Source organism: Glycine soja, chromosome 11 (genome assembly GCF_004193775.1).
Source record: "Glycine soja cultivar W05 chromosome 11, ASM419377v2, whole genome shotgun sequence".
NCBI classification, from domain to species: Eukaryota; Viridiplantae; Streptophyta; class Magnoliopsida; order Fabales; family Fabaceae; genus Glycine; species Glycine soja.
The window spans coordinates 361,963-387,276 of NC_041012.1; the positions used below are offsets into that span (position 1 = coordinate 361,963).

The following is a 25,314-nucleotide window of genomic DNA, read 5'->3' on the forward strand; positions in this document are numbered from 1 at the left end:
GGCGCATGCAGGAAAAAAATGATGAGAAAGAACATTGTATTGCAGTTAAAGTTGGCCTAATTAGGGATTTTAAGGGTGGAATCATAGATATTTAGCTTATCTTAACAATGCTGATGAAGAGCATACCTGTGAACCACTAGTCAAAGAAATAGGAGTAGTGTGAAATTGAAATAAAATTTGATAAAAAAAAATATTGATAATTGGTAGTATATTAATTGCATATATTATCTATCCTTACAATTTGGAACATGATGGTCTTGGTTGTGTGTGGCTATGGGTGTAAGGTTGTGAGACTTGAAAGGAAAGAATGTCAGGGGAAACGGTTTGGATCTTTGCTGCTACTACACTTCATTGTAACCATGCATAATGATCATTTTTGTATTTTTAACGTGTTTTTGTCAAATGATTGGTGAGCACCATCATGAAATAGCAACCACCATACATTGTTCCCATTTGGAGATCACATTGCTTTGCGCATGAGAAAAGCAATAAGCACATTCGCTTCATACAACATCCAATACTTTATCATCATATACGAGTATCCATTGCAGGTACCAAGCAATTGTCGAAGATAAATATGACAATTTGTTGGTTGAGTTTGTTTTCCATTATGCACCCGAAAAGAATTATGCTCTCTCTCACACACACACACAAAAAAAGGGAAACACTGTTTAAAATGAAGGCAAAAAAACTGTCATGAGTTGTCATTGCCATTTTATTCATCATCATAGGTAGATTTTGATACTTTACGGTAATATTAATATAAGTAACTATTTTAAATTACCCCAACGTTTCTAGCTTATCATTACTCGTTTTCTTCATTTTCTTCGTTACGTTTTGCTCCCCTATCTTCTGCTGGTACGTCATCAGAGTTTCAAAGGCACTAGAGGTTGGCATGGCGTTATTGTAGAGTATTGTTTTTTGATAACAATTGCCCTCAATACAAAGTATCAAAGTTAAAGCAATACACTCTACCTCCAGCTTATTGGTCTATAATTTTCCACTTCCAAGCTGAAGCTATCGCATACAATAGTCGTTGAAAATTAATATATATTATTCCTTTCAAAGACTAACAACCTCCGGCACACAACATATGCAATCATTATAGTCGTGTTTATTCATAACATAATGTAAATTGGAAATCAATATATATTATTCCTTTCAAAGACAAACAATTTACAAAAAGAAAAGGGTGGGAAAAAAAACTGTTTGATTATATGGCTTGCAAAACAGGATAATAAATGTTTGATTAACTGATTACAATGTTGTTGCAGGCCTAGGCCACCAACATGGATTGGAGGTGGGGGAAATAAAAAATAATTTGCTTAATTTGTGACTAACCCACATTCATTCTTACTTAGCATGTAATGCACTTACTCTAGAGTCTAAAATACTCAATGCAAATGGATTTACAACCTGGAGGTTGGATCAAATCCATTACCATTAGAGACATTGGCTACTTTCTCATCTGCGGCATCATCGATAAACCTCTTCCAGAACCAATGCTGCTTCCACACTCTCTCGGTCATCTCTTCAATGGGGACATTCTTTGTTTCTGGCAACAGGAAAAGCACGAAGACAGACATGACGAGGACCCAGCCAGAGAAGAACAAGAAGATGCCAAACTTGAAGTGGCAGAGCATAGAAAGGAATGCCTGTGCAATGACGAAGGTGAAGAGCAAGTTGACACAAACGGTGACACTCTGACCAGCGGAACGAGTCTCCAATGGGAAAGTCTCACTCGGGATAAGCCACCCAAGGGGACCCCAAGACCATGCAAAGGAAGACACGAAAGTGCACACCATCACAACCACCAGAATTGCAATGCCTTTGGAAAGGTCATCAGAATGGTCCGTCACCTTTATTCCCAGAATGATTGCAATCACCACTTGAGACAAGAACATCTGCACACCAGCCTCCAGCAGGAGCATGCGACGTCCCAGTTTGTCCACCGAGTAGATGGATACAACGGTGGAGAGAACATTCACAGCACCAGTTATGACAGCAGAATAGAGGGATGCATCGTTCTTGAATCCTAAGGTGTTGAAGAGAACCGGGGCATAGAACATGATTGCGTTGATGCCTGTGAATTGCTGGAATATCTGAAGGGCAATGGAAATGACGAGTTGGGGTCGGTTCCTGCGCTTGAGAAGATTCCTGAATGGATGCTTCACCTCTTTAGCCACACGACTGGCCTCAACCAATTCCTGGAATTCAAGTTCGATGTTGTCAGTGCCGCGAATCTTTTTAAGAACAGTTTTTCCTTCTTCCAAGCGCCCACGTTCGATCAGACTGTTGGGGGTGTCCACCACGAACAAGGCTCCCAATGTCAGAAGAACTGCTGGGATACCAGCCAACCCAAGAGATAGCCTCCAACCCCACCCACCTTTGATTCTGTTGTTACGAAAAAATGTCAGTGTAATATTACTAGTACTACCAGTCTACTACATCGTTTTGTATCAACTATTAAATCCGTCATACATTTTGGGCTGGACCATGCGGGCTTTGGGTTACCATTCTCTCTGTTCTATTTTGACTATAACTTACTCTTTTCTAACACACATATCATCTGATTCGTTTTATTGGCAACTTTCAATGAAGTAACTCAGTTGAAGAAAAGTAAGCAATGGGGGAGCACATAAAATAGTACTTACTTGTTGGTGCCGTAGTTGACAAGGTTAGCAAATAGAATGCCAATGGTGACATTAAGCTGGAACAATATATTCAATGCTCCTCGTATTCTTGAAGGTGCGATCTCAGAGAGGAACACTGGCACGGCCTGTCATCAAATTGAAACAACAAAGATGATTCAGATATGGATACCCAACCAAAAATGTCTTTTTTTTTTAACAGCAACTATTATCAGTAATATTAATTTTCTATCTGATACCATTAATTATTAGTAAGAGGTTATTTTAAATCAACTATTCCACTATTAGTGAGGAGTCAACAAGTAATTGTTAGCAAATTGGACAACAAACAGCTTAGTTGTATTGCTTGTATAAGTGAGGAATCAACAAAGTTAACCCAAGTAATGACTGAAGAGTAAAAAAGTGGCAGAAAAATAGAATTTGAAAGATACAAAAATACTAAATTGCAGAATGCGTTTTTTCTTTTTGTCTATGGCAAAAAGGCCTAGGACTTTTTAATTCTAATATGGAAACTCATTTCAAAATAGGTAGCTTCAAAGAATTGTCTCAAAGAGACAAAACTAATAATAATCATAAAATATGGTACAAAAAGTGGTCCCTATTAACAAGTGTCACAAACATCCAATAGTAAGAATATTTTAAAGTATTAAAGGTGGTGGAACTCGATTGGAGAAATTAATGGGTGATTACGACTTTGGGAGTACAAGGAAAAATTAAGGACAATTGTCACAAAATTAAGTCTCAGTTTAAACTACAGACTTGCCTTCCGTTGGCGCATGACATTCCACAATATTGTTGTGGGGACATTCATCTGTCTCCTCCACGACAAAGCCTTTTGTTTTTTTTTTAAAAAATGTTAAATATATTTAACGTATATATTCATACGTCGGCCGTGTTCTCTCTATATAATATAGACACACAAAATAAAAAATGAATATACTAATTTTCGTCTTTAGACGAAAGGCACAAAGGAATCTTGACTAATTATGTTTTGAGGAGTAAAACAAGACCGATGATACTTCAAATTGGATTAATAAAGTGTATTATAGATATGTACTATATATGCATGTAACAGTATCTTCTTTTTAAACTCTCGAAACAACAAAACCATATCCTATTGAGCAAATAATCGAACTGTTGTTGAACACACGTGAACAATCCTAGACACGGTGACAACTGTGATAGATAATGGACAGAAGGTTCAATTGATTAAGCTAATTATAAAAACAAGTGATTTTCAAAGTTGTATAAAAAATATTAATTTGCTAGCTTGTTAGTGATTGTGAGTAAACTGGAAGCTAATTCGTGAGTCAATTTTGTTTATGATTTTATAAAACATAATTTTAAATAAGTATAAAAAAAAAGAGTTTAATTCGTGAGTCAATTTGGTTATAATTATAATTTTTTTAAGCTCATAAAAAGAACTTCCTAAAATAATTAAAAATATGATTTTTCTTATTCTGGTTCGTTAGAAGAACTTAAATGACTACCTTAAAAGTATAAAAATAAAACTGAAACAAAATAGTTTCTATCCATAAATAATCTCAAAGCGTAAATCTTCTATATACAAAGTACATGTTATATGTGCAATTAATATGTATTTTTAATTACTACTACCCTATTAGCAAATAATAACTGATCAATAAGTCAACACGGATTCATTTAACTCCAATTAATTTAATAAAGTGAAAAATAAATGATGATGAAGCGAACCTGATTAGCAAAGCCAACACCACAACCAAGCAAGATTCTTCCAACGATGAGCATGGCGAGGTCTTGAGCAGCAGCATTTAGGACAACTCCACCGATGAAGAAGAACCCAGCAATCAACATGGTCAGCCTTCTTCCCAACCTACGAGTCGTGTACGAAGCGAAGAACGTTGAAGTCAAACCAGCCAGATACAGAGACGACGTGAAAAGCTGTAATCCTTGGTTGTCGTATTTGCAGTAATTACTATCCAGTCCTTTCTCTTCCACTGTCTTTCTGTATACCGTCGGAAAAAACTTCTTCAAGAACGGGGGCATAGACGTCACACCACCTATTACATCATATTAATTAATATTTAATGCACATAATAATCATAGTTTACTGTGCATATTAAAGTTAGCGAGCTGTTACTGTAACTGGTTTTGGCAAAATTCACAGGACGACTCATTGGCATTAACGAGCTGTTAAGTGAAATCTCGAAAATGCCCTTACAGGTTGTTTGGTTAAGTATGTATGGTGGTTGAGCAATTTTGGGAACTTACGTGGGATTCCCATATTAGCGCCACATGAATCGTGATCCTCGTCAAGGAAAATCAGAATCGATTGAGCCTCTTTTTTAGGTAGAATAAAATAAAATAAAAAAGTAGTATTTCATTATCCACCTAATAAGATAAGATTATCCGACCTAAAATTAATTGATTTTTCACAGCACAACTGCTAAGTTAATTCCACTTTTCTTCCTTGTAATTACTTTTACATATAATCGGAAAAAAAGAAGAAAAAAAAAACAGATGGATGGAGTCTCTTGAAAATATGGATGGTATTGTTTCTTATTGTTTTGTTCATAAAGGGAAAAAATATTTAAAACGATTCTTGTTTTCTCTTTGTAAAAAAAAAAAAAAAAAACAGTGTCTAGCTAGGTATGTCATATACTCATATATATGTGTTTGAGATCGTGAAAAAGAACACAAATAAGGTTAATGAATTGTAAAAGAAGGAAAGAACACACATATATATATAGAGAGAGAGAGAGAAGAAAAGATGATTACCTGAAACGCCGACGTCGTAGCCAAACATGAGACCTCCGGTGGCAGCCATGATACATGAAATGATGACGATGGGAGTGATTTTGGCCTCGAAATCGGCGCCACCGGCGGCGTTGGTGAAACCTCCGACGGCCATGGAGCAATAAAATGCGGGAACAGAGGAGATAAGAGAGAGAGCGAGTGAATGTTGTAGTACAGCAGATAGGAATGAGAGTGAAGAAGGGGTTATTTATAGGCGAAGGGAGGAGATGGGGAACTTTGATATACGATGCAGCATTTCGCCTCATCACTCTCTCATGGGCCCCACATGGCCACATGGCCTTTTTGGATTATCTTCTTCCTTGCCGGCTACCAAGTCAAAGCCCCGACTTAAAATACACTTAACATTTTTATATGTTAAATAAATGCAATTATAATTATGGATAAAAATGAATACAGTATATTACTACAGTATAATATAATTAATAATTATAAAATCATGAATAAATTAGTAATTTATTAGTAAAAACTAAATTAAAAGTAGTGTTTGATATTTTTATAAGAATGAATTTAGAATATGCCATGCATGTATTAATTTTTTCACAAAAAACCAACTCCTAATTATGGTCACTTTTTCAAGTCCCATAGTAAATGAAATACATTAGTAGAATCTTATTTTTTTTATTCATAAGAATAAAAAAATGAGATATTATGAGTTTATTATGACACTTTACATATGCATAGCCAGTTAAAATTGTGCTCTTGCTAACTAGTGGTCTAGAATATCCTTTGGACACCAGTTGGAGTTGCATTCAAAATTATGGAAGAGAAACTATAATCTTTTTTAATAATTTTATTTTTTTAATTTGATTCTCTAACTAGTGTCCTTGGGATTTTTTTTGGTGAAAATAAAAACTTAAGGCTCACTGGTATCCCTAGGGTACTTGTTAACATTTTTCTAAAAAGAAATGAATATATCAATGACGAGGGTTTTAAAAAAAATGAAAACTAATAAAAACATTATAAAAATAAGAGTATGTCTCATTAATTTTTGGAGTAATTTAAAAAAATATTTAAATTTAAAGTAATGTTACTAATTAATCTAATTAATTATTTTGACATTGATAAATTGGTTAATTAAGTAAAAAGAGTATTCAAAGTCATAAATGTCAGTTTTACTTTTTTTCTCTTATTGTAGGCACTTTTTATTATGATTATATTCTTCTTAGCAACCACCTAGCTAGTGTTAAGATGTTCAAGAAACATTAATTACTGATTTTTTGATTTTGACGGGAGCATGTTCGTATTAATATATGATTATCAAACAATATTACTCTGAGCAAAATGCATTACAAATTGCACGGATGGAGTAGAGGTTAATAGAAGAGCATATGAAAAGTCTAAAATAAATGATTGAGATTAGAGTCAGGCCGGAACTGAAATTAAACCGGGATTTGATTTGGCGAACGAGAAGAAGAAAAATACAAAACAACTATTTTCCAAAACACGTGCGAATGCCAAGTTGTTAACTATTGAGTCAGTGGTCCAAGTCCAACGCCCCAAGTGGTTCGGAGTTTTTCTGGTTTCTGCATGCAAAAGATCAAATCAATATTCCTGCATGGATTATGGATTATTCCTACTTCAACCGATCAAAATGCCCACTCTCTGCATGCCAACACAAAGAGTTTTGCTGACTAAAATATATATTTATTATGTTAAATAATACTAAACTAAAATTAGTTTTTTATTTGTAATTGTATTTTTTTAACAATTGTTCAAATATATTTTTATTTCTTTCTATCTTCAAAATTTTGCAAAATAAATTATTGAAACAACTAAACCCCATCTAAAGTTTTTTTTTTGTGAATCCCCATCTAAAGTATTACCAAATACAAAAATTTGATAATAAATCACTATTTTATTTTAATCAAATCATTGATCTTAAATTCAAGTGCGAAAAAGATTAGTCTAATACCCGATCGAAAAAGAGTAAAAAAAAAAACCCACCTAAAATACTTCACCTGATCTGATGCACGCTAAATCCATCATACACTGGCGGAATAACTAGCTAATTAAATGTCATGAAATTTAATTTGAGTATTTCATTAATGGATCTGTATGATTGATCCGAAAAGTAAAAATAGGGTAAACAATCTCATATTCAATAATCAATAGAATTTAGACCATTGTCTTAATTTGAATTCAATAATTAATTTTATGACTATCGTATTTAATATTTCATCTTTATTTTTTTATATTATTTATATGTAAAAATTAAAATTTTATAATTATTAATTAAAAGTTAATAATTAAAATTATACTAAAATACATAAATACATAGGAGTATGAAATAAAATTATAAAATATTAAAATCTTAATAATTATGTTTTTAATGATTATATTCTTTTTTCACAATATGAAAAATATATATTGCTGTAATTTTAATTTTTATCTATGACTTTTAATTAAAAGTTATACTATTTACCTATAATTATTTTATTAAAAATTATAATGAAAATTTTGGAAAAATATTTAAGTATTATACTTAATTAGAAGTTGTAAAATAAATGAAAAATATTTACCTAAAGTTTTTTTTTATAATCACTATTTACCTGAATTAAAAATTATCATTAAGATTTTTTTATAATTTTCGTTGTTTTCTGAATTATTATAATTTTGATTATTAACTTTTAATTAATAAATATAGAAATTTAATTTTACACATAAATGATATGGAAAAAAAATTAAATATGACAATTTAAATTTGATAAATATAACATTAATAAAAGAATTTTAAAATAAGATAATTATCTAAATTTTAACGATTATTCAAGATGAATTTAAATAACATTCATTAATTACATTTTATTTAGGATCAATTATACAAATCCTTCTTTAATTACAATCATAAATTGATATGGGACAGCGTCCCCGTCACCTGCAACCTGTAGGACTACTTTATTCCACTTCACTATCAATAACAGCAATATCACGACTCACATTTGCATAATACTGCAAATCTTCAATCAAAATTATTCACAGTCAATATACGCATGGTTATCTATTTGCATTTACTAAACGGAGCAAAAACAAAAGGGGATCCATTTATAATCTAATTAAACTGGGCGTCATTTAATATGCTATTACCGTATAATGTAATTACAATGTTTCTATATATAAGTTTCTTTAACAATAAATATCTAATTGGTTTCCAAATTTGAAGGCTTTATCAGAAAAAAACGAAAACAAAAATGTCTAAATGATTTTGTTAAAGAAAACGTGAATGGACTGATCAAATTATAATATTAATCTAATATGGCCTACTTTTTTATTTCATGGAAATGCAGAAAGCAAAATAATTTTGGGTGAATTTTACATATAATATAATAGTTAACTAAATTTTTGTCTCAGTCTTTGTCATGTGCGATTGATATTGTTATTATTTAAAAAAAATGAAAAAATTGCATTTCAAATTTAAAAAAATGTTAATTAATTAATGATGTTTTTAAATAACTGTAATCAGGGTCTTAACTATACCTCCCAATAATACGATAAAATATGTATATAAATTTCAGTCTTTAAGATTAACTATATGATTAATTATTAATTAGAATTTAATCACACTTAAATGAATGAGATTGTTTTTTTATCAGGATTAATGATGCTGTGAGTGGACTAAAGAAAAAGTAGCTGAAAAGTGAGCATCCAAAATATCATTGTAGATAGCTTAGTCCTCATATGTAGATAATGGATGATATAACCGTCTGACGTAGCAGATTGTCTCATAAAAGTGATATTGCTTTCACATGCGGTGAAAATGTACTATCTGTCACCTAAAAGGCTCAAACGTGTCACGATCTTCTAGAAACACGGAGATTCTGAATTTTATCTGATTTTTAATATGATGATATTAAAACTTACTGTTTTTTTTTTTTATAAATATCAATTATTTACTTTATTAGTAGAAAAAAAGAGATTGAATTTGTGATATTTTTGTCCTTTTTTTTTTAAAAGATCCAACCAACTTTATATCTTTAAAATTTACCATTTATTAATAATTATAGTCTTATTTTTTTAATGATGATATTTGAATCTTATCATGAATTTTATTTGATTTTTATTGTGCCGATTTTAAATTTTTCCGAATCTTAAGAAAATTTAATATTCTGAATTAAAATAATTAACCAATTGCATTATTCCTCGTGTTAATTAATAAATTTATGACTTTCATTTCTTTAAGTGTCTTTTAAGACGACATAAGAGTTAAGAATTAAAATTAATGATCTTATTTTTATTAAAATCGTTATATATTTTTCTATTTTTCCATTATACCATCTATCTATTTTTTTGCTTAATTTCTCTATTCTTCATTTCTCACTTTTTTCAAATTTTATGATAAATGTAAAAAATAATTAAACATTAGATTATTGCAGTCGGAAGGCAAGGCAAGCTACTTTTGACTAACCAGTTTCGACTTTAACTAGTATTTTATTTTAATCAATTTTAGCCTTTTAGCTTTCTCAGCAATCAATGACGTGGAAGCCACTGGAAAAAAATCCAAAAAAATTAAAGTGGCTACTATGTTTGTGAAGAAGCATTATCTGAGTTGGAGTCCTCAAAATTGACTAGTTGAAATTCCTTGTCCAAGACAATGGGAAGTTGTGAAGATGTGAGATTAGTATGTTCATCTGAGATAAGGACAAAAGAAGATAATCGTAATGATAATAATAATGTTAATAAAAAAAATAAATGGTGTAAAATTGTCAAGGCATGCATTTGGTGTTCACGTGAAGAAGAGGGTATATTGAAAAAAGAAGAAAATAATGCAGCGGTGCCAATCCATTGGTCAAAAAGTATGTATAGGATAGGGTACTTTTCGCTGATACATTAATGTACTGAAATGATGAATGAGCAGTGGTTAGTTGGTTACCACTTACGTACTAGTTTTCACTCTCATCTTATAATTCATCCACACATTCTTGCTAGTTGCAATATCACAAACCTTTGACAGTTCACAAATTTGGATAACTTTAAATTCATGTGATGATTATTGTGGAAATTACACTAAGAGCATCTCTAGGGCAGGTTTTTCATATGGATATTTTAATTTTTTTTTATTCCTCTAATATTTTTTGTGATTCTCATAATGTTATGTTATGCTATTCATAAAAAATTTTATACAAATTTTTATTCTAACGTAAGAAATCGCAAGAAACCATAATAATTATAAAAAAAATACACACATTTAATTTTTTATTATAACTTAATTATTATTCTAATAAAATAATTAATTTAATTTTTCATTTTACTCTAATTCTGCACTTTTTATTGTCATTATTTTTATTTTTTTTAATTACTCCACTTCACTTTTACACTCTAGAACCTTCCCCCTCCCCCATATTTTTCTCATTGCCTTCTTCTTCCTCATTTTCCTTCTTCTTCATTTCTTAACCACCCTTCGCCATCACCCGTTGAGCCACCAATGTCGCTCTCTTGCGTGATCACGACTGCCCCTCGAGCCACCATCGTCGGTCAATGAGCTATCACCATCGGTGATGATGACATTAAATTTTTCCATATTTGTTTAATATTCCTTCCCCCTTTGTATTTTTTCATATTCATTCATTTTTCTTCTTCTTGAAGTTATTTTTCCTCTTTTATGTACATGGATGGATTGTTGGAGGTGGTTGATATTGGATAATAGTTTTTTAATGTTAAGAACTTTTTTCTTATATAAGGAACTCATTTTATTTTGAAGGAATAGTTCCTTCCACGCAGAGTATCTCTAATGTATAGTTTCTTCAAGAACCCGTTTCTTCATGTTAAAAAACTTACCATAAAAATGACATTGAAGATGCTCTAAGATATACTACTCGCTAATGTAACCAATTATTTTGTTTATTCTTATTTATAAGACTAAAATTTAAAATAGTACTTGATTTATAATATTTCTTATATTAATTATTTTAGATTAAAAATATCACTCATTAAAAGAAAAAGAAAAATATATTGATGAATCATTAATAGAGAAAAATATTAATAAAGGCAGTTTTAAAAAATTATAAATTTAAGATAAATTTACTATTATTAACTAAATTAATTATTTTTCTTAATTTTAATAAATTAGATAATTAAATCTTATATATAAAAATGAAATAAGTAAATCTGGAGGGTTAAAGTTTTTTTTTTTTTTTTTTTTACGTTGAGTAACGTCAATCAGTTATTGATGTCATTATCTTATATCTTCTAAAGTTTTTTTTTATAATTTTTTTCCCTCAAAAGTTATTAATACAAGTGATTTCATATTTAGGTATTTTAACAAAAGTTGAATTTATTTTCATGAAAGAGAAATTATATTTGTATGATACTTTTGTATAATTTATTTTACAATTTAGAAAGAGAGACAAAAATAGGTGAGAAAAATGATTTAATAAAAATTATATATTAATAATATTTTTAAGGAGTATATATTAACAATATAGCCTTTACAAAAATAATGCATACGATAACATTACATAATATATTTTTTTAAGAATAAGGTACACCTTTTTAAGAAGAATCTTGAGTATTTTTACATGAGTATTATTAACACTAAAAAAATTGCACCTATAAACAAATTATTTTGTTGATAAATAGTAAATTTGTAATTTTTCTATATTTCCAATTAGCAAAATTTATTGATTGCTTTTTCATTTCTTTAAATTATATGCGGTATAATTTTGCGTATCGTACAAGTTTTCGCACTAGTTTTTTCACAATTATTAGAGATAGAAAAATGAAAAATGTAAGATAAAATAAATGATTTAATTAAAATTAAAAAAAATAATACAAAATATTGTAAAAAAAATATTATATAATCATATAAGTATATAACTCTTCACAAAATTGTACGCACCATTATGCCATGTTTTTCCAATAGACGAAGTCATATTTAATTTTCTCGCTTACTGGGGGGAAGATTCGCACTGTACAATTGTCAATAGATTAGCCAACAGATCTCTTTGACGTCACATTTATTAAATAATGAATATAATATAATGTATTTAAAAATATAGAATTAATGTGATTTGCGTGTATGTTTAAGATAATATATTTATTATTTAATAAGAAAAATGTTAATAGATTAATTAATGGCTGACCAATTATTTTAAAGTTAAACAATAACTCATATACTGTATGTACAGAAAAAGAAAAGAAAAAACTCTTATACCGTAAATTTCATCGATTCTCACAATGATTTTATTTGTTAATTTATATTTAGCCAAGCATTCTACTAGTACGTGAATTCTTTTATACTATTAAAATAGTTAATGCTTAATAATACTTTTTTACAGACTCAGTTAATAATTCTATAATCATCAATTATTAAATCAAATAGTATAAAATTACTATGATCGAACAGTCTCAATTCTCAATCCATAGAATAATATTTAGTTCCACTCTGTAGCTTGAAAGAAAAGAAAAGTACACGACATAATAAAAATGATTATATGCTAAATGAGGTTACAATAAAAGACAATGTTGCATCTACCTACCTCAGATATTATCCTGAAAAAACATGGAATTAAACTTTACCGTCCAACAACCAAGAAGAGAATCCAAACATCCTCACGTAAATGCTATAAACAAAATCCATCTACTCAATTATCATCTTGTCGACGCAGTTAAAAGTTGCCACATGCTCTAATGGAAATAGAATCAAATGACAAATGTTGAAAACCAATATTTTATACCAAAAAATGGTACTTTTGAATTCAACTCATTTGCAAACTCTAATCTCAATTATGAGACGTATAAACCTTAAACGCGTATGACAATATATAAAGTGTATATTTATGTATGTATAATAGGGCGTTGCTACGAGAATATATGTGTGTGGGTGGGTGGGGGGTGTAAACTATAATTGATCTAAATAATGCACATGCGAGACCAGCAAGTTTGTAGTTCAACAACTGTTTTAGCTTCTCAACACTTGAATATAAATTTTGATGTCAGGGTTTAGAAGTTCTACGTGCAAAGTTATTTTTCATCTCAAAACAATTAATAAATTAGAATAATGGGGTTCCTTTTCATGATTACATAATAACATTTCATGTGACAATTAAACTAGAAAGATCGTGTTTGCAGAACATCAAAGTGACTAGCGAATTGATCTAGTAAAGTAAAAATGAGAATGAGAATGGGATTAAGTATATAGGTGTATTATCATTTATGACAAAAATGGACCAAGTTAGTATAGATCTCATTGTGCATATCAAATCAACATTTTTATGTAAATAACAATACACAAAGACCATTTTAATATAATTTTTTAAAAGAAAAATAGATTTAATATCCAATTTAGTCCCTTAATTTATTTAAAACACTCAATTAGATTCCTCAATTTTTTTATTGTTCAATTGAATCCCTTAGTTTCTAATTTTACTCAATTGGTTAAATCACTTAAGTTGATGGACAAAAATGTCACACAAGATCATTAAAAATATTTGTAGGATTTTTTAATGATATATACATGTAATAGAGGCTATTAACCATCACTTTTTTTATATTATTTTTAAAAATTAACCCATCATTACACCAACATAACTAAACCAATCACATTCATTACAAAACAAATCAAATCTAAAATAGAGAACACTAAAAACATCTCCAATGAGAATTTTTTAAATTATTTTTTGTGATCTTCGAAATAGTATCTCATTATAAGAAATTCATTCACAATTTTATTCCAAGAATAAAAAACTTATTTTTATATTCACTTAATTACGATATTGTATGTGTAAGATAAATATTACTTTTTATTGCTAAGAAATATTTTTTTACAAAAGATACACATCTTATTCTTAAGAAACTTTCTTTGTCACATAGTTTTGTTTCAATGGAAAAGAAATTATAAGAAACAATTTCTTCACTTAAGAAAACCCATCGGAGATGCTTTAAGAATCTTGAATAAGCTACACTAAAATTTCTTCAGCAAAAAATCCACATATGTTTACAACAAAATTTAAAAAAATGTCACCAACATACATCCGCGATGAGATCGAGAAGCAGCTTCGTCACGCTGGGCTTGACATACCCCACCCCATATGCAGCGCTGCTCTAGATTCATGTCAGCCTCTGCGAGTAGGTTCCAATTGAAACACCAAAATTTACAAATTACGACTTCGATCTTAATTTGACGGAAAAGACCCAATTGGATAAAGCTTAAAAACTAATGGAACCAATTGCATACTTAAAAAACTAAGGGACTTAATTGAGTGTTTTAAATAAATTAAGGGACCAAAATTGGGTATTTTAAGCCTAAATTTTAAAAGATTGTGTAGGAATGTTATTTATCATATCTTTTTTGAAAAAATTATGATTGAAATTTTGTAGTTTAGATTGTAATGAATTTAGAATATTTGAATTTTTTTATAGATTTATAAGATTTGAAACAATTTCATAATTTTTTACAACATATTTTAAATTACAATAATCAATGGAAAACAAGGGCAGATGTGTTTTTCTACGGTTTTTGAAAAAGTTATGGGTGGGAAGAGCAAAAATGCTGGGGGGAATAGCAGCACCCCTTAATAAGCTGTACTCATTTTTTGAAAAACAATTAAGATGGGGCAAGAGCCCAGAAAACTAAACCAGAATCAATCTAGGAAAAAAAATAGGCAGTATATTTTCAACAATTTGTCCATAACATGAACTTGGATCTTGCTATTTAGATACACGATAATTATGTTTGTCTTTCAAAAATCATAAAAAAAAATGTTTGCCTTCAAAAAAAAAAAAACCCACGATGATTATGTTCTTCTTTCATACTTTTCCGTGCAAACAAGGCAGAAAGAGCTTGACGTGTGCAAGGTTAGGTCAAAACAATCCAAATTCCGATATATACAGAAGATGAATGAGAATAATACATACATTTCAATATTCAAGGTCAAAAGAGAAAAGATATCTAACACATTCTCGAATTTCAGTTATTAATTAAATTTTATTAGAAACTATAAAATCATGAATTTGAATTTGGTTATCCTAAAAAAATGAATAAAAATTTAGTAAATAAGGGATATGAAGGTGCGAATAAGATTCCCTTTTATGGGGCTACAAAGTATAAAGTTGGAAATCCATTGAAAAGAAGCAGAAGATGAGGGTGTGCATTACTGGAGCAGCAATGCTAACAAAAGTGGAGGCGGAGCAATTTTAAACGGGAACAGATCGAAGCAAATGGCCCAACCATAGGGGAACGATAATAAACGGCAACTTAATTTAACGAAATTCACGCGTGGCTTTGCCCTTTTTAGCCAATTCACTGGAATAGGACAAGTCAAGAGCTATTTTTTTACTAAACATAAATTGACAACTGATATAGACACGAATCATGAAATCTCGCAGGCAAATTGCTGGAAAAATTTGAAATCTCAAGGTGGCAACCAACAGACGTAAGACAATTAATACTTAAACGTGATTAATGGAGAGAGGGCGAGAGAGACAGAACAATTTGTTCTTTACTAGTGAGAGATGAAGGAACTAATCATTTGTCTTGCCATTGCAAAAGAATAGAACTCCCATAATTCCATTAGAGCAGCAATTAATATGGGGTTAAATCTAAAATCCAAACAATGGTTGCCCCAAAGTTACACAATTAAAATAAAAGTTGCAACTTTAACTTGCCTACTGTGTATATCCATTCCTATAGAAGTTCCTAGTAGGACCTCTAACGCAGATTTTTGGGGTAACTACTATGGGGACATAAGGAATTGCTGTAATTTGAATTTCAACTTTCTGCTTGCAGAAGAAACCGCATAAAAAAGGGCAATACAAGCAGAACATAAACAATTCATTGTGCGTCTGAGTCTGTTGGGGTAGACTTTTCCGTTAATGCAGCAAGCTGTGTCTCCTGCTGTTTCTTCAGATACCTCTGGGAAGTTGCATTCACTATCTTGACAAAGAAGTTCATAAGCATGAGCCACACAACAGTGTTCCAGACTGAAGCAAAAGAAAAATCCCATTTTTTCCCCTGCAGATGATAACATGGGATAATTTCCGGAAAATGAAGCAGCACGAATTAGAAATATACCCAAGACATCAACAACACTTTGAGGTTGTTACTCAATATTGAGGAATTTAACATTCAAATCAAAGTAGAAGCATTGCAGTTAATCGGTACCTGTTTATTTGGGGAAAGTGGATGGGGTGCTTTCAGATACTTATCTTTCATTGCATGGAGACTAGCAGTCACTCTAGGCAAGACAGATGCAAAACCAGGTATGTGGCTGAGAACCCAAATAAATTCATTCTCAATCCAATCAAGAAGTTGATTGTTGCAAACTGAGATTATGAATATCGTCTGCAAAATGAATAAACATACAAGATCGATCAAAATTTGTAGATATAGAATGTTAGCTGTGTCTGAATGGATTTTATTTTACTCAAGACTTAAAAGGCTTGTTCAGTTATTTTGGTCCTCCAAATTTACATGCTGCGAAATCTGAATTAATTTGATAGTCAATTTTAGCTAATAATGATTGTAATTTATTTACTTTACTATTATTTTTAATGAAATAATGAACAAATTAACATTTTTGTAATTTTTTATTAGCAGAAGTCAAAAGAAGAAGATTTCAAGTGCTTTAGAGAAAAATTGATGCAAAAACTGAAGAAAAAGTCTTGTAAAAAAGTTGGAAGAAATGGACAGCTTGTTTAGCGCGCACTCCAGGCTTAGCGCAAAATCCAGGCTTAGCGCACACTCCAGGCTTAGCACGCATCGTTATTATACCTATAAAAGCTATTCCATTCATTATTGCAGGTAGAACTATAAAAAGAGAAAGTCGAGCTACAAGAAAAATTCCCGCGGCTACCACAGTAGCAGCATGTATAAGGGCGGAAATTGGAGTAGGCCCTTCCATAGCATCTGGTAGCCATACATGAAGAGGAAATTGAGCGGATTTAGGGACCGAGCCACAAAATAACAAGAGGGCAAACAAAGTAAGAAAAGAAATATTAACTTCATTTTTTATAAATCAAGTTATTTATTATTTGAAACAAATCCCAAAATTCCAAACTACCCGTTATCCAATAAAGACCTAAAATTCCCAATAGTAAACCAAAATCGATGACACGATTAGTTACAAATGCTTGTTAGCGCGCAACCTCACGCTTAACGCGAAGAAAGCCCACAACGAAGCCTAAAGGCACGCTTAGCGCGAAAACCCACGCTAAGCGTGAAGTCAGCATGAAGGCTTTTCATCGTGAGGGATAAGGATTGAGTGTCATAGTAGATGTGGGTGGAAATGGGAAAGCATTTATAATAGAAAAAAAACATTAATATTGCATCAAGGGTAGTTAGACATGTTAGGCCCAACATTATCACATTTTGACTTCATCTTTTCGCATTTAAATTATTGTTTATTTTTCTTGTTATCTTTTTCTTTTCCCTTTTACCCCCAATTTTCACACTTACAATTCATTTTCTCTTCTACTTCTCATTGCTTAAAAATTGGATTTGCATCACTTAAGTATAATCAAAGTCCCCGTGGATTTGATACTCGGACTTCCATTTTAAACTTTACTATTTCTGACAAATTGATATATTTGTCAACGAGTTAACAACATGCACCATCAATTTGGTTCTCTTAAATATGGTCCTCCAGTGTCAATTTAACAGCAAATTTATTCTTTTAGAGGACTAATTTGAGGTTAAAAAAAATTGGCATTGAAGGACAACACTAATGTCAAAATTTGTCATTGAAGTACCATTTTAATGTACCCCTTAATTATGTGCCGGGTCACAAAAAATATTGGTAATGGTAAAAAATCATTAGAAAGTTCATCATGCAGGTTAACAGCAGTCCCAAAAATAAAAATAAAAAATTGTATTTGCATTAGTTAAATAAATATAAATATTAATGGGGAAGACCAACTAGAGAGTTTACACAATGTTAGTATATATAAAATATAAAAAAGATCAGGCTGCTCCCACAAACACAAACCATTCATTCCTTGCCTACACTCCACAAAATCAAGTAAAAATTGGGACCATTTTGTGATAGTTCAAAAGCTATAAGTCTGAATTAGGAGTCTTTGCAAATCAAATCAAAGGCTTAAAAAAAGGCTAAATTAGAAATTTAGAATGTAAGGGGACAAGAGAAGTCCAAACTTATGCAAACCTGTATGTGAGTTTTAATAATTGCCTTTCCAATCAAGGTTGCAAGAAAAAATTTCCAAAATGGAATGCCAAATTGTCCACACATGATGCCGGCAAGGTCAAATAGAGGATTTGGAACCTGAAATATAATCTCAGTTAATAGCTGTTTACAATTTGATAAAGTATATATAATAAATGCTATTTTAGAGGAGGATGCACCTCAAATAAAGGAAGTAACTACCATTGTTGACAGAATTTACCATTATGAAAAGAATCTTAAAACAGGGCCAAATTCATTGACAGGATTGTGGTGAATCATCAATTTACATTCATATTTGGGAGCGAAAATTTATTGCTGAGATGAATAAACATTTTCATGATGGAGTCAGGACTCAGGACTAACAACCTCAGGAAGTTGTCAAATACAAAAGGCCACTAATATTAATAACATCCTAGTAATACATCAAAAAAATTTCTTTGCAAAAGAAACTATAAACATTTTAGCAAATAATAATAGGCCATGCTGGAAATGAAGCATGAAGTCCATACTAACCGAAGCAAGCACTAGAATAGTAAAGAAATTCAAATGTTGCGAGTGTGATAGAAACCAGCACTTTATTCGACTCAAGACTCTTTTATCTTCGCTGTCTAATTCTTCCATGGCATCTACTCTCCCACCAGACAAGCGTGCTACATGAAAAATTTGATTAGAATCATGTACATACCAATTTCTATATAAAATACTCCCTCCATTCCAAATTGATTGACGTTTTAGCATTCGAAAAATATTCCATATCTGTAATATTAAAACATTTATGGAAACATCTACTCCAATTTTGCCCTCTAATAAATATTATTCTCTTGAAATACCTAATAATACATTTATGAAATTTAGAGAGTAAGGATACTTTAATAAAATTGACCCCTAAGAAAATATTATTGTCTTGGAGTACTTGTTTATCTTAATCTGTAATATGAAAAAATCATAAAACATCAATCAAAATGGAATGGAGGGTGTAATTAATAAGAACCAAATTAATCAACCAGATAAATCATAAAAGATGGACATTGGAAATTAATGGAACACATAAAAAACCAGTGATCACAAAGCACTTGTATCAAAATGAGACTATTTGACAACTAAAGATAATTACACTAAGTGTGCATGTGGATTAGTTGTAAAAACTTTTTTTATCAATAATCAATTATTATAATTTTTGTTAAAATATTTTCATGTTTCAACATACTAAATCGAAAATTTGATCATTGTGCAGTTTGTGGACAAAATTTTTCTAGCAACAATGTTTTTGTTAACTCTCAAAATTGGCTGTTTTATTCATTCTAAAATACTATGCAACATGATGAATCACTTCCAGAGCACATGAAAAAATAGTATAATCCTGTGGGCTTTGAAAGTTAAGATAATCTTTGAAGTTGGCCCTTATCCTAATTAGTAATTATACACTTGCATTATGCAGATAACCATGATGAAAAAGAAAGTTCAGATGCAGGGATTGACCTTTTGCTTTAGAAAAATATCAAAAATATTTAATAAATAATAGTCAGAATCAGTTTTTTATTACTTGGAAACTGTGCAGGATTTTTCTTTTTTTTTTCACACCATCTTATTCATGAAGCAGGTAAAACCACAAGCTAGGTGCAAATAGTAAATACTACATAGAATGATATCCCATGGTAAGCAATTCTCTCAATAGTATAAATCAGACTATTTATATCAACTTAACAGTGACTTTGTTAGAGTAAGGGAACGGCAGTGATAAAATGTACCTGCCCTGGAGATAAAGTAAGGAGGAAGCTCCCCTATAGCTGTTCCAATACCCCATAGAATAGCCTCCAGCTGAACTTGAGGCAAAATGCTGCTAAGCGGAACCTGCGACTGGAATAATGGTGGCCCAAACTCAGAACAGTCTTTATCAAGCCAAGAAGGACCTCTTTTTAATTGTATCGTATCATAAGGAGCACTTTTCAAATCAACTCGGCCACATTGCACTGCTCCTATTGTAAACAGTGCTATGTGGGGACCCAAATATAGGACAAATGTGTGCAAACCAGATCCTGAATCAAATAAAAGGATAAAAAAACAGTTTATCCCTGATCAAGAATGTGGCAAAAGGATCGTAAGTCCTTACAATTACAAGTGTAAAATCAATATATTGCAAGCAATTGTTTTTCTTTAAGTTCAAATCACACAAGCTACCTAAAAGAGCAACCATGGTAACCTAGTAAGTAGTAACCCTGCATTACACGATTAGGAATCATCAACTGTCTATAAGGATAAGTTATTTTGCTTACCTAGACCAATTGAAGAAGCAACCCCAAGGGCAACCCACCACAGTCCAAAGCGAAAATATTCAAGAAGCTCCTCAAGATGCTGTTAAAAAGAACAAGCATTTGTGGAATCCAAGTAAGTATCTAAACAAAAATGAACAAAAGAACTACCTAAAAAATGAAGGTCTACTTAAAATGTGTGTGTATTATGATTGAAATTAAAATAAAATAAAAAGATCCTTTATATAGTTTGTAGTCAAAAAGAAATTTGATTCGAATTAGCATAATGTTCACCCAATAGTATCAAATATCAATATGAACACTTGGGGTGGTTATGTTAACAAGTTTTCTGCTTTTACCACATATTTCATAGAGATTGGATTTATAGATTGTTGACAAGGTGTCAAAAGAGGATAAAATCTCTATTTGATTCCCTGAAATATTTCTGTAAATAAGTTTGATTCTGTACTTATTTTGTTTCGCTGTTTAACTAGTAATTATTGTGTTTCCTTTTTTTTAATTTAGCTTATTTTGGGTAATTCCTTATTGTTATATTTTCTTTCCCTAATTTAGGATTTAGTTTCCATATTTTTGGAAATCACCTAATGTAATTCTCCTTTATAAAAAAGAGGAATCCCTGCACAGTGACAATAACAATATTCCATATTTTCTACTTAGTATCAAAGTCTATCCTAAATCTATTAAAAGCGACACCCACCATGTTATCCACACACCAATCTCAAAAGTGTTGGGCGTGAGGGAGTGTACTGAGAAAAACTCAAGTCCCACATCGGCTAGAGATAGTGCCAAAATAGAGTATATAAGTGGGGGCAACTCTCACCCTATGAGCTAGCTTTCGGGGTTGAATTATGCCCAAACCCACATTCTAAGAAGATATCACTAGAAATCCTAGAAGACAGCCCAGCAAAAATACCTCAAGAACTTTCTGATAACACTGAAATTCCCACATTTAATATTGATTTGTCCATAGCCTTGAGAAAAGGAATTAGAGCCTACACCCAAAAACCAGCCAAACCCAACACAAACCATCCCATTTACAAATATGTTTTGTACCAAAACCTTTCACAAAATCACCAAGCCTTCACCTCTAAAATTACAAATTTGTTTGTGCCTAGAAACATTGAGGAAGCACTAGATGATCCCAATTGGAAATTAGCAGTCTTAGAGGAGTTGGATGCACTTAGGAAGAATGGTACTTGGGAGATTGTAAACCTGCCCCATGATAAGAAACAAGTCGGGTGTAAGTTGGTTTTTACCATTAAGTGCAATGCGGATGGAAGTGTATCAAGGTACAATGCTAGATTGGTAGCAAAGGGATTTACCCAAACATATGGAGTAGATTATCAGGAGACTTTTGCTCCGGTTGCTAACCTTAACTCTATACGGATTGTTCTATCCCTTGTTGCCAATCACAATTGGCCTTTACATCAATTGGAAATAAAAAAATGTTTTTTTGAATGGGGAACTTGAGGAAGAAGTGTTTATGAGTCTTCCCCCCGGATTTGAGGAAGAACTTGGAAGAAATAAGGTGTGTAGATTAAAGAAGTCACTATATAGGCTGAAGCAATCTCCAAAAGCATGGTTTGGAACTGTGGTAATAGAGCTTGGTTTTTTCCAAAGCCAAGCTTATCACACACTCTTCTATAAACACTCAACAAACAGTAAGATTGTTATTTTAATTGTATATGTGGATGATATTATCCTAAAAGGTGATGATAGCTTGGAGCTCAAAGGTTTGAAGGAGAAACTTGCCAAAGCTTTTGAAATCAAGGAACTTGGCCCATTAAAATACTTCCTTAGAATTGAATTTGCAAGATCTAAGGAAGGTATTTTTATGAACCAGCGGAAGTATATTCTGGATCTTTTAAAAGAAACAGGATTACTTGGATGCAAAGCTGCTGAAACACCAATGGAGCCCAACATAAAACTGCAACCAGCTAAAACTGAGGATATGGTGGACAAAGGAAGGTATCAGCGATTGGAGGGAAGACTAATATATCTATCTCACACATGTCCTGACATAAGTTTTGCTGTAAGCATGGTAAGTCAGTTTATGCACACACCAAGACCCGAACATTTGAAGGCAGCTTTCAGGATCCTAAGATACTTGAAGGGGTCACCTGGGAAGGGGCTACTCTATAAACATCGTGGGCACCTTCAGGTAGAAGCCTACACTGATGCAGATTGGTCTGGAAGTATAACAGACCGAAGATCAACATCAGGCCATTGAACCTTTGTTGGAGGAAATTTGGTTAGTTGGAGAAGCAAGAAACAAAGTGTTGTAGCAAGAAGCAATGAAGAAGATGAGTTTAGAGCAGTGGCTCATGGCATTTGTGAGGTGTTGTGGGTGGAAAAAATTCTACAAGAATTTAAGGTTTTCAATTCCCCACCAATAAAGTTGTACTGTGACAACAAGTCTGCAATATCTATTGCACACAACCTAGTCCTGCATGATAGGACCAAGCAAGTAGAAGTTGACAAACACTTTATCAAAGAGAAGATCGAAAGGGGACAGATCTGTATTACTCATGTTCCCACTGCAGACCAATCAGCAGACATCTTAAAGAAAGGATTACCCAAGAAACTGTTCAACAACATAACCAGCAAGTTGTCCAAGAAAGATATCTCCAAGCTAGCTTGAGGGGAAATGTTGACAGGGTGTCAAAAGAGGATAAAATCTCTATTGGATTTCCTGAAATATTTCTGTAAATAAGTTTGATTCTGTACTTATTTTGTTTCCCTATTTAACTAGTAATTATTGTGTTTCCTTTTTTTAATTTAGCTTATTTTAGGTAATTCATTATTGTTATGTTTTCTTTCCCTCTAAGATTTAGTTTCCATATTTTAGGAAATCACCTAATGTAGTTCTCCTTTATAAAAAGGAGGAATCCTTGCACAATTGACAATAATAATATTCCGTATTTTCTACTTAGATATATGCTACCAAGGTAATATATTGCATATAATAGCAAAAAAATAAATAAATGGAGAGTTCTTTGATCCAGAACTATCATGCATATGTTACTGACTGAATACAAATACCTTCTCATGGAGGCAACCAAGGGTCATCAGCACTATGCCAAGAGTCCCAACTGCAACACTGAAAAGCATAACCCATCCACCTTTTGCCAATAGATATATTGCTGTTTTCTTGATGTATTGAATAACAGCTAATGTGAAGAATTTCAACGTTTTGAGAGGTTGTGTGGTCAGAGTCAGATTTTCTAGCTCCCAATGGTGCTTCTCGCGGAGCTCTACAAAATGAAGACTAATTAATCAGCAAATGGGACATATTAAAACATAAGAACATGCGAGGTTTGCAAAACAGGTTCAATTGAATACCCATTTTGCGCCAAAGAAAACAGTAAGTAGGTCAATTCAATTATTCACTTGCCAATCCACTTTGTGGATCTTCTCTCATCCATAACAAATTCCCTCACAATCTCACATCACAAGTCATGATCACAACTTACTTTCCCCATCAGCCTCTTTTAAAATTATCCCTTAATCCCATCCAAATTAACGCTTAATCTCATCCAAATTAACGCGAAACCGAGACACTGAAAACTAAAAAAGTGGATGCTTTCTAATCTTCCACCATACACGAGACGATCACCAAACCTTGAGGGAAACACAGATAAATCGACAGATCCAAAAACCGAGGAAAGGGAATTGGAAATAAATAATGGAAAAACAGGCATTAAGAAGAAGAAAGAATTAACGCAGAAAAAATGAAAGGACTTGCCGGAGATAGACATGTCAGAGCTGCCAGAAGAAGGTAGTATATTTCCAGAGCCCATTATTGCTCTCACATAATAATAAGTGTTTTGCTTTGGCAGCTCCACAATTCGGCCAAGCGTTTAAATGAAAATCAGAAATTGATTTGCAGATCTAAAGGAGTAAAACTCAAATCAGAAGTTTGCGTGAAGATCTGGTTGTTTGTAACCCTAGTTTAGTTTGTTACGCTTACGCACACACACACCCTCGTCGACTTCCTCTACGCTACGACGCGCCCCAATTTTTACAACTCTTTCTTTTATCATCGGATCAGACTAATATACCATGTTATTATGGGCTTAAATCGTGGGTCAAATTAATAAAACAGTACAATGGTTTTTGAAATTGTAAACTATCAATCAAGATTCAAGACTCATCAAATTAGTAAAAAAATCACCAAATAATTTCTGAAATTATAAATCATTAAAAAATTTATTCCTTTAATTATTAGTTAATATCGTTTATCTTTGTTTAAAAAACTAGATTGTTGTGATATTATTTTTTAATATTTGAAATATATATTTGTTTTAAAAAAGTTATATTTATTTTAATCATGAATTTCAAAGCATAACATTTTAATTATCTATTATAGATTTGTAGACTATAATTTTGGATATAAAATAAATGACAAAATAAAAATAATTATGTGTTAAGTAGGATAGTAATTTAAACAATTATTATTAAACAACATTTCAATCAACTTAAAAT

The 25,314-nt window shown here is 31.5% G+C and overlaps 2 protein-coding genes across 3 annotated transcripts; both read right to left on the reverse strand.

Annotated features, from left to right (window-relative positions):
- Positions 1–1,126: 1,126 nt before the first annotated feature.
- LOC114373589 (sugar transport protein 13-like) lies at positions 1,127–5,622 on the reverse strand. The gene is made up of 4 exons (XM_028331083.1): positions 5,409–5,622; positions 4,365–4,690; positions 2,655–2,779; positions 1,127–2,394 (listed from the first exon to the last, which is right to left on the reverse strand). The coding sequence occupies exons 1-4, from the start codon at positions 5,539–5,541 to the stop codon at positions 1,410–1,412; spliced, it is 1,569 nt and encodes a 522-aa protein (XP_028186884.1). The 5' UTR covers positions 5,542–5,622; the 3' UTR covers positions 1,127–1,409.
- Positions 5,623–15,860: 10,238 nt separating this feature from the next.
- LOC114376290 (vacuole membrane protein KMS1-like) lies at positions 15,861–24,689 on the reverse strand. 2 transcript variants are annotated; one of them, XM_028334346.1, is made up of 8 exons: positions 24,575–24,689; positions 23,872–24,083; positions 20,833–20,911; positions 20,308–20,595; positions 19,073–19,209; positions 18,542–18,658; positions 16,543–16,722; positions 15,861–16,392 (listed from the first exon to the last, which is right to left on the reverse strand). In XM_028334346.1, the coding sequence occupies exons 1-8, from the start codon at positions 24,627–24,629 to the stop codon at positions 16,213–16,215; spliced, it is 1,248 nt and encodes a 415-aa protein (XP_028190147.1). In that variant the 5' UTR covers positions 24,630–24,689; the 3' UTR covers positions 15,861–16,212. The 2 variants fall into 2 exon arrangements, with proteins under 2 accessions (XP_028190147.1, XP_028190146.1); XM_028334345.1 differs by lacking the exon at positions 24,575–24,689 and adding an exon at positions 24,172–24,485.
- Between the last annotated feature and the right edge of the window lie 625 nt (positions 24,690–25,314).